At 33.9% G+C, this 10921-nt stretch overlaps 1 protein-coding gene across 4 annotated transcripts in view; it reads left to right on the top strand.

The window, feature by feature from the left end:
• Positions 1–1033: 1033 nt before the first annotated feature.
• Positions 1034–10921, top strand: part of LOC135196203 (alpha-ketoglutarate-dependent dioxygenase alkB homolog 6-like) — a 15040-nt gene continuing 5152 nt past the window's right edge. The window contains exons 1-4 of one of the 4 annotated variants that reach the window (XM_064222814.1): positions 1034–1102; positions 4512–4547; positions 6723–6774; positions 7615–7791. In XM_064222814.1, coding sequence (XP_064078884.1) covers positions 6745–6774; positions 7615–7791 — 207 coding nt within the window. In that variant the 5' untranslated portion in view covers positions 1034–1102; positions 4512–4547; positions 6723–6744. The other 3 variants (XM_064222810.1, XM_064222811.1, XM_064222812.1) reach the window with 3 other exon arrangements.

The raw sequence follows: 10921 nt of genomic DNA, 5'->3' as shown, positions 1-10921 counted from the left end.
TTTTTTACTGTATTGATCAGTATACAAGAATATTAGGAGCCGATTTAGATTCTTGCATAGGCATATCTGGAAGATAGAGATACCAACAGCTAACATCTTACTATCGTACATGGATCTATGAAGGAAACTGAAAATAAGAAAGAATGTATTACAAAACTGAGGGGCCATAGGAAAAATAAAGCACACCTAGGCGACATGCAATGCGCAAAGGAGCTCTTTTAAAGGAATACCAACACCGATACCACTACTAATTAGTATTTGTTACTTAGTACTATGTATGCCATGGAAGTCATGAAACTTGACGAGAAAACCATGAATGAATTACAAAAAATAGACAGTCTAGTATAATGAGCAATTTTGAAAGCACCAAGTTACTCAAGAGATATGAAGAATAAACTATTCTATCTGAAAGATTTAAACGTACACTTGAGAGTGGAGGAAAAGGCTCCTTTATGAGATAACCATGGATCAGTATAAAACAAGAAAACACCGTGGATAATGCAAGTAAAAGAATATATGAAAGAATTAAACATAAAATTAAGTAAAACAGAAGCAGTTAAAGGTAAAAAGCTAAAAGAAATAATAAACAACTGGGACAGAAAAACATGGCAGAATAAAATGAATGACAAGACATCATTAAGAATCTATAGAAAATATAAAGAGAATATAAGAGACGAAATCTGACATGACAACACTGAAAAAAATAATGCTGATCAGTAGCTAGACTGGGTACACTAGGATTAGATGATAGAAATAGGATAAAAGAAGAAACAAAATGTTTGTGATGTGAGGAAAAAAAATGAAAATTTAGAACATTTCTTACTTTATTGCCCCGCATACAATGAGATTAGAAATAGATGCCTATATAGTTTTGTGCAGCAACCATATCAAGAAAATAAAGAGGAATTGATAGCCAATATACTCTTATTTGTAGATCTACTGAGGGGGGAAAGTTGAAAATAGACAAGAATTTCTAAAAGAATTGTGGTATTACAGAAAGAAGAAACTCAAACAAACACAAGCAAAAGAGGAATGAAAAAGTAAGGGAGCCGTTTCAAAGAATTGTCCTGCCGACTACTACTGCAACTACGTCTACTGACACAATATACAGTGTTTAACTAGACAAAAGATAGTAGAAATAGAAAGTTTTTTAGACAATGAAAATATGATATTTTGTTTAACTGAAACTCACCAGAAACTAGACAAGTTAGCATTAAGTAAAGGTATAAATAAAATAGAAAATATGAGGGAGATGAAAGACAAAAAAGGGGGAGGGTTAATGATGCTATATAGAGACAGTGATAGCACAGAGTTAAACAAGGTGGAGACTATTAGCAAAGACCTACTATATGCTAAATGCAAAATATACAATAATAATATCCATATTTTATTGTTATACCTATCAGTAGGAAATACAGAGGAGGATAAAAATAGAGATAAAGCAATAAAACTAGAATGCGAAAACATAATGAAAAACATAAACGACCAAGAATCATTACTGATTTTAGGAGATTTCAATGGTCATATAGGTTTCTTAGGCCACCAGAATACAGACAGAAACGGGGAAATAAATATATTAGAATGGATGAATGAACATAGGCTAATACTACTTAACGCAGAAGACAGATGCACTGGAGTATACACATGGGAGAGAATGCAGATGAAAAGCGTAATAGATTTTGCTTTAGTCAATGAGAAGTTATACAAAAATTTTGAGGAGATGGTAATTGATGAAGACAAAAAGGAATTTGATATCTCAGACCATAACCTAATTACCATTCACTTAACATTCAAAGGACAGAACAAGAATCCCAACAAGGGTAAATGGGGGGAAGTAAAATACTTCAAAACAGATGAAGACAACCTAAATGACTTTATAAAAAAATTAGAAGAGATCCTAATAGATAAAGACATTGACAGAATCACAGATATGGACCTATCAATAAAAGAAGTAGCAGAAGACAAGCTAATGAGAACATACAGGAGAAAGTTGCTAGTAGAGGAGAAAGTAGAAGAGCAACCCTGGTTCAGTGAAGAAATAAGAAAAGGTATCAAGGAAAGGAAGGAGCTGAATAGGAAGAAAAGGAATGAGAGAGATAATGTCGTAAAAGAAAGTCTAGAGAAGAAATATATGCAAAAGAAAAAGAAGTGCAGATATTAATAAGAGAAAAGATAACAATATATGAAAAGAAAATAACAGAAGAAATAAAAAGAAACAAAAACAAAGAGCTCTGGGAAAATATTGGTAAGTTAAGAAATAAGCAAAAAGCCAAAAAAGAAACTACTACACTTATATAATGAACAGGGAAGCAAGCTAAATGAGGCTGAAACAAAGGAAGAATTAGTGATTATTGGAGAACCATTTACAGCAAACACGAAAATAATATAAAGGAAATCTGGAACGAAGAGAAAGGATGGAATATGAAAATGAATTGGCAGCAGAAGATGACATCATAAGAATTGGAGACTATAGATTCCCAGAAGTACTAAGAGAACACATGGACCTAGTGATGGAATGCAAAAGGAAGATAATCCCAATGCAAGAGCCTGTGATAACCAAGGAAAAAGTCATAGCTTGTCTAAGTAAGCTCAAAGCTAAAAAAGCTGCAGGCCCAGATGGAATCAAACCAGAGCTTTACAAAGCTTTAATGAAGAGCAAAACATGTATAGAAGTACTAGTTAGGTGTTACAACAAAGAACTAGAAATCAAAGAAAAGCCTGAATCTTGGAAGAAATCTAGAACAAAAATGATAGAAAAGAAAAGGAAACCAAGGGCTAAGGATTTAAGGCCTATAGCTTTTTATTAAATATATCATACAAAGTATTCATGATGCTGATAAAAGACGAAATAGAAGCACACACCTCAGACTGAATGAACAAGATCACGAATGCCAAGCAGGATTTACAGGAGGGAGTAGGATAGAAGATAACATTCTTACACTACAATATGGTGTAGAAGAGAGCTACAGGAATAGAAAACCATTAATAGTAATAGCTATCGATTACAGTAAAGCATTTGACTCGGTAAAACGAGAAGTCATGATTGAAGTTATGAAACAGTTCAAAATACATCCAAAAATCATAGAGGCAGTAGTTAACATATATGAAGGGGATAGCACAATAATAGACCTAGGGGAGGGAGTAGAACAGGAAATGGGAATTACAAGTGGGATTAGGCAAGGTTGCACAGGCTCTACTTCACTTTTCAAACTAATGACATATTTAATAATTAAGAAAATGGAGGAGAAAGGGACAGGATTTGAAAATGAACTAGTAAAGATAGGGACACTTTTCTTCGCCGACGATGGATTAGTTCTAGCAAGTAATATAGAAGACGCAAGAATAAACATAAAGATTTTAATAGATATAGGGAACAAATGTGGGCGCTAGAAATAAATAAAGAGAAAAGCAGCATCATTATTTTCAACATGAAAGATAAACCAGAAGAGATAGAGAACATAAAGGTGAGGGTGACGACATTACAATAGGAATAAAGGATAAATGACTCTAGAAATCTGTTTAAGCTACAGAAAAAAGAAATGTTGAATAAAGCACAGAAGTTAGCCAACCTAACCTACTCCGTAATAGAAAAAAGCTGCAACAAAGTTCTAATAGGGAAAACATTCTGGAAAAACATAGCTCTACCATCAATCTTATACGGAACCAATGTGGTTAATCTAACAGACGCAGAAATAGAAAAATTACAAAGAATAGAGAATGGGGTATATAGGAAAATATTAGGGGCATGTAGAAGTACAGTAGTAGCCACATTAAGGGGGGAGATAGGAGCTTCTTCAATGAAAAGTAGAATTATGAATGGGAAGATAAGCTATGTAAATAATACTTTAAATGGACGGAAAGAGATACTGAAGAAATTAATTACAGATATGCAAGAAAAGGAAAGAAAATGGTGGAAAACTGTGGAAAAGTACATGCATGAAGTTAAAATAAATTTAAGAAAATTAGAAGGAATGTCCAGAACAGAAATAAAGGACAAAGCCAGAATATGGGACACAGAGAGGTGGAAAGAAGAGTTGGAAAATAAAGTGACTGTGAACATATATAAAACGTGGAAAAGAGAAATAAAAGACGAAGAAATTTATGACAACTCTATGGGTTCAGTCCTTCTCTTCAAAGCCAGAACCAACTCTCTTAATTTAAATATAGCAAAAAGGCACCAGAAGGAGAACACCTGTTGTCCTTTTTGCAATGATGCAGTAGAAGACATATTTCATTTCCTTTTATATTGTGATACATATATAGAGGAACGGGTTAAAGCAATAGGGCTACAACAACCCTATGAAGAGAAGGAAAGTGACGTAGTGGGAAAATTTCTATTTTCAGGTAACAACGAAATAAGAAAAGAAACCATATACTTGATGTGGAAAAAAGAGAGAAAAAAAGAAAGAAAGCTAAACAAATAAACAAACAAAACACAAAAAATACCCAAGACTAAGAGGCGCCGTTGCAAAGGCATTGCCTCGACCCATAACTACTACTACTACTACTACTTTGTCTCTTTGCTAAGCCAACATTTATTTAATTAGGTACTATACAAAATATGTGACCATTCAATAGCAAATACACGCTACAGAAGTGTTATCATAATTCATGGTTATTCTTTTAGGTGTCATAACTTGGGTCTTACTCAATAGCTAGGTACTCAAATGTAAGACCGATATTACTAGGCTCTTGAATATCGAATTGTCGATGGTGGAAGGTACCACAGACTAGACCAGCTTACTGTTAACGGTAAGAACTACCCCGTGCATAGCTACTGTATTACCGAATTAGGGGATAGCGAATTGGCATAGGTTAGGTAAAGACCTAAGTCTGGTCAGGTTATAGGCTAGGTATGTCCTAAGAATGCCGACTATAGCCTAGTACTAAAATGCCTTCTAGGCCTACAATAGCCTTGATCCCTTACTCTGCCTTTGCTGAAGAGTGAATGCAGAGTGAAGGGTCAGGTCTAGTGTAAGCATTTCTGAGGGAATAAACTAATTTTACCAGACTTGTCTTAATCTAACCTCGAACACTGCGCAATCCTGGCCAAGGGGAAGAGGTGGCCTTCAAACCCCCCTCCCCCTTTCCAAGTAAGTTATGACCCTTCCTTTCTGCCCATTTTAAATTTACAACCACAACCACATCTATGAGCACCATGTTTGGTACCATAGTACTTACCTATGGGAGTGAATGTTAAAGCATAAACAAAAGATGTCAAGTATCTTGGTTATAGTAAATTTGCAATAGATTTTAATATGATTTTCATATTAAGCATTTTAAGGAGACATAGGAATGCACATAAAAACTCCAGTATAAGGTTATGGTATTATGTACAGTAAAATACTACCAGCCAAATCAGGACACAGCCCCAAGGTCAAAGTTAGGTTAAGAAAAGGTTATGTTAGGAGGTATCCACTGAAATACATCTTTGATCTGTTTTTAAGTTGGCAGTGAGCAGCAGAAATGTCATGAAAAACTCTAATGCAATTTTTCCCTTTCATAGGTATAATAAAGAAAAAGAAAAGTGCTGTATATAATATAAACCTAAATCATTACTATTTTGGTTTATTTTTTGGTGTTTCAGTTTCCCTCTGGTCATTACTTTCAATAATTATGCTGTTGAGTTAGGTTGATTGGATTACTTTTGATGTTAAGGTGGATTCTGATGTCAAATTCACCAAAATTTTAAAGCATTGGTTAATGTTTTGGGTGAGGTATTTAGGCCAGGAGGATCCCTAAAGTTATTAGGATACTGATAAGCAGATGAGCCATATACAGTAGCCAATTCTAGGATCTGTCTCTTTACCCTAATGCATGTGAAACTATCCAATATATGACTTTTTTCAAGGCAATATTAGGAGGAAACCTGAATTTTTCAGATTGGCCTTCTAATCTTTTATTGCATTTATCAAATTTTTTCTTATGCCCAGCATATGTGTGCCATAGGGTAATGAAATTATTAGGGTCGCATCATGTTATTTGTTTTCCTATGAGCCAATTACAACAGCAATTGCATCTTATAATTTTACATTACTGTTCAATTTTTACTACTGTACTAGTGTTTTAGTTATATCATGGTTACCTTGTGCCATGGATGTACCATTTCATGGTATACAAAGGTTTTATAAGAATAGTAAAGTTGCTCCAATTTTTTAAAATATGTGATGCCTTAAGATTTTTTTATGTATGATGCTTACACCCAATTGCCAAGCTTGGAGTCAGTAAATTTCAAGTTAGTCAATGGAACTGTAAGCATACTTCTGTAAATACTGATATAGCTAAAGCAAACACCCATAAGTACATAAATGTTTAATAATCTTGATGGAGGGTATTTCAGGGATTCATCAACAGCATATGGTCATCAACTCCATCCTCTGTCTTGTGAGAGGTGAATCTATCATATCACAAGTGGAGGTTAAAAAGAGGTTTAGTTAAGGGACTGCAGTTTTGGGGAGTTTTATTACATGACTGATTCAGTGTTGTGTTAAGGCCTTGTAAGATACCTTGCAGCTTTTATTGTTCCAAATTAATTTAAAGATAATTTTTATTATTGCCTTGAATATCAGATCTAACTTAATGTAATGATGTGGCTTTTGTGCCTTATAAAAATCTTGAAGTGTTTTGCATTGGCTGTAATTTTGTTTATTAAGTGGACTATTTGCTATTGCAGTCACGCAAAAGTTTACTCTTACTAAGCCTATTTTTCTTATAATTTATAGGGGTGATATAAAGCAGTCCAGGATGGATCTAACAGAATACAAAATTTGTAAAGTAAGTAAATAATGAAATTGTGCTGTGGTTGGCAACTCAACATTGATTTTTAAATTGACACATTGGGATACATTTTACAGATGCTGCAAATCCTCTCTTTCCCTCTCTGTTCTGAATAACAATCTTGCTCAAGTTTATATCCATGATTTTGTTTGCAATGAATGCCTGCTTTATTAATTCAGAAAGAATGATTGATTTGGTTGGGCATTGCCATCAGGAATCTGATCTAAATCTTTGTTGAATAATCTATGTAATTTGTCAAGGTAGACATTGCACATGTAGCTTATTTGTACCGTATTATAATTTCCAGTTTTTCTGAATAGTATGTAACCTGCAGCAAGTCATGTGAGAATGGAAGCTCTGAGTTGTTGATTTTTGAGCAGCTTTACTTAAGTTGTCTTATTTACTGAAACTTATGGGAAGATTAATAAAATGTTAAGATGAATAGAAAAACTACACTCTAAAGAATGGATGAAGCTGGAAGCAAATTGGTCTGCAATAAGGGCAGAGCTGAGTAGATTTTCAGGTTAGGAGACAAATTGCTGATGCTACCAACTTGAGATAAGGCAAAAGATGTGTAATTGATATTAATGGGAAAGATGAAATGGAGGAAATACTGTAGTTTGTGGAGTGGGTGTTAGTTGACTTCAGTCATTCAGTCACATATTCTTACATGCCAGGTCATACAGCTCCTACTCTTAGCTTCTCGGGACAGTCCTTCTAGAAACATGGTGTTACTTTTCATGATGAAATATTCATATGTGAGCTGTGCTTAAAAGTGTTTTTATTAATAATCAGTTGGAAATGCTACCCGCTTTTATGCTGTCATTTTTCCATTAGGCACCGGATTGTGCATACTACATCCCAAATTTCATCACAGAAGAAGAGGAAAAGCAACTTCTGGGTAATATTTATTCATCTCCAAAGCCAAAATGGAAAGAATTATCACACCGAAGACTTCAGAATTGGGGTGGACTTCCTCATCCTAAGGGAATGGTGGCAGAGGATATTCCTTTGGTAGGTTTGGAAAAATTTGTAGAGGATCCTTACTTCAGTTATACTGATATGTATTTCGTGAAAGATCACTTAAATAGAGAAATATTTCTGATAGATGTCTTTTGTCTTAAATCTAATAAATGGTAAAGAAAAATAAAGAAGTTATGTTTGAACATTATGGTTTTAATTTGTTGAGTTTCAGTACTGTGATTTTCTACCCAATTTGCATACGTCCTTGAAAAATTTTATAAAGCATTTCAGTTGCTCAGATTTACTTCATCATCATGTCCTCCATTGTTGCATGATGCCAAGGGCCTCAATGAAATTGCAAAAGGTATGACCCTGACTCTAAAAGGTGTAAGAAGTCATTTGCATAAATAATTTACTTATATATAAGTAATATGACCAGAAGTTTTCAGATGAATTTGATGTAGATCTTGGTGTTAAAGACATCTTTCATGAATATTTGTAATACTAAGCTTAAATGCTTCCAATTTTTAGATTTTTAATGTTGTACCTTCATGTCATTTAGTGAATTATTAGGGGAACAGTTAATCTATTCTCTCTCTACTCTCATTTTAGTAACCAAATTAAATCCATTTTAAAGGACTGTGACCATTTAATTAAACAGTTTACATCTCAGTGCTCCACCCTACCTTATCTGTATGGTTTAGCCAAGACACAAACTCAATAACCCTATGAGACCAATCATTAGTTCAGTAGGCTCAGTTTCATTTAATTTATCTAAATAGCTTGTAAAAATTCTTACACCTTTGGTAGGAATATTTCTAAAACAAATGTAAAAAATGTCTACTTCATAAACAAATTGAAAAGTTTAGATTTGAATTTAGATTTTAATAGGGTTAGTTTTGATGTCGTCTCTATTTACAAAAGTACCAGTTGTGATGTCATCTCCTTAGTTACAAAAGTACCTGTAGATGATTTACTTGAATTTTTAGAGGAAGAATTATAAAGTTATGCTATTCCTTTAGTTGTAGCAAGCCTTATTAATCTTAATACTGTAAATTTTGTTTTATTGATGAGTTTTTTGTACAGAAGTTTGTATGGCTATGGGTAATCCCTTATCTTCTGTCCTTAGCAATATTTACATGGAATTTTTTGTGATAAAATTCTTACCCAGAATTTTCCCCCCACTAGTTTAGGTAGTGGATGATATTTTCTGTATTTGGCTAGTTCATAAAAATCTCCAGGAATTTCTGATTAAGCTAAATGATTTAGTCCCCTCTATAAAATTATTGTAGAGGAAGAAAGAAATTGTAATTTGAATTTTCTTGATGGAACAGTCCATAGAAATGATAGAAATTTCATCTTTTCATAGAAATGATAGAAATTTCATCTTTTCATTCTTTCAAAAATCTCACCTTTTCATGCTTTCAAAAATCAACTTATATTGCCTCTTTTGTTCATTATTATTCCAAACATCATCAAAATATTAAATTCTCTGTTTTTTCTGGGATTTTCCTAAGGGCTCTGAGTGTCTGTAGCCCGCAGTTTGTTGACGCTGAGATTAAAACTGTTTATGATATTGCCTTGAAACTTAAACAACCGATGACTTTTTTTAGGCATAGCATGGAAAGAAGCTAGGAAAACATTTTATTTAACTAATGACAAACTTAAATCTAGTAAGCATAACATTCTTAAATTATTGAATGATGAAAGGTTTTTAGAAGTTCCTAGAATTTTAAAACTTTTCAACATAAATGTTGGTTTCAGTAATTTTAATGTTATGAGTTTAGTAACGAAAAATTCTTTTAAAGATATTTCTGGCTCCTTATATGAAATTCCTTGTAAAAAGTGTGATAAAATATATTACGGACAAATTGAAAAACTACCATCACAACAAATCAACACCAATATTATGTGAGAACTGGCCAAATATCGATTACATTATTCATACATATGAGAGATTTAGATCATCCTATTAACTGGAGTGAAGCAAGATCCTTAGTCTTGTGTAGCGACACAGTTAAAAGGAATAACACTGAATCTGGTTTCATCAAGTGAAATAATGGATCGGTTCTGAATTTAAGTTTTGGTTTGTTTAAACTCGATACCTTCACAATTAAAACAGCGGTTGATAAATATAAGCAACAAAATTAATATATAAAGTTTTTACATGTTTTTGGATTTTGTATGGGTAAGCTTCCATATCTCTTATGGTTGAAATCTGTAGTATTAGTATGTGACTGCATAACCCTGGATTATCCTGGATTATCTCTTTGATTTTTACTGTTTTAACAATTAGTCATCTGGTACTTTTGTTTTTTGTTAACTTTTAACGTTCTTCCCAATCATATCTCATTTGTGCCCTGATGATGTGTGAATAAACACAAGAAAGTGCTTGGTACAGACCCTCCATTTGTCATTTTCCTGTGGTATTCTTATATATACACATACACACACACAGACTCTATATGTATATATATATATATATATATATATATATATATATATATATACACGATACGAAAGGCTCAACTTACGAAAAACTCGAGATACGAAAGCTGACACGAAAAATTTTACTGCTCTACATACGAAAAGTTTTCAAGATACGAAAGGTTTCTGAAAGTCCGAGATTCGCCCGATAACAATTTTGAAACTCGCGCCGCGCGCCGCCATCTTAGTTTTAGTAGACTCGCCGCCATCCTCCTGCTCTCCCATTGGTTCCTGATGCTAGCCAAGCCATGAGATCCTTCTCTGCTATTGGACAGCATCCCTCCCATCATGCATCTTACGTGGTGGCGTGCCTTCGCTCGGCCACTTCGCACCTGAAGCTTTATCGTACGCATGCGGCATTCGTTCAATCCAACGATTTAGTTTAGTATCGTAAATTCGTTAGTGATTTTATTGTGCTACTATATCGTGTTGTGAGAACCGAGTTAGTATACGTACTACATACGTAACTTAATTACGTACAGTATATATAGTCATGGGTCCCAAGAAACTTGCTGAAGTTCACAGAAAGAAGAGAACGCTTTCTATGGAGACAAAGATGGAGATAATAAAAAAGTATGAAGCTGGCTTGCGGTTGAGTGTGATCGCTAAGGAATACGGCCGAAATCCGTCGACGATAGGCACCATCCTTAAGCAGAAGGAAGCCATCAAAGCAGCTACACCTTCCAAGGGCGTG

Source organism: Macrobrachium nipponense, chromosome 17 (assembly GCF_015104395.2).
Source record: "Macrobrachium nipponense isolate FS-2020 chromosome 17, ASM1510439v2, whole genome shotgun sequence".
NCBI lineage: Eukaryota > Metazoa > Arthropoda > Malacostraca > Decapoda > Palaemonidae > Macrobrachium > Macrobrachium nipponense.
Note: the sequence above shows the minus strand (reverse complement) of the source record. Positions and strands in the feature narration are given on the sequence as shown.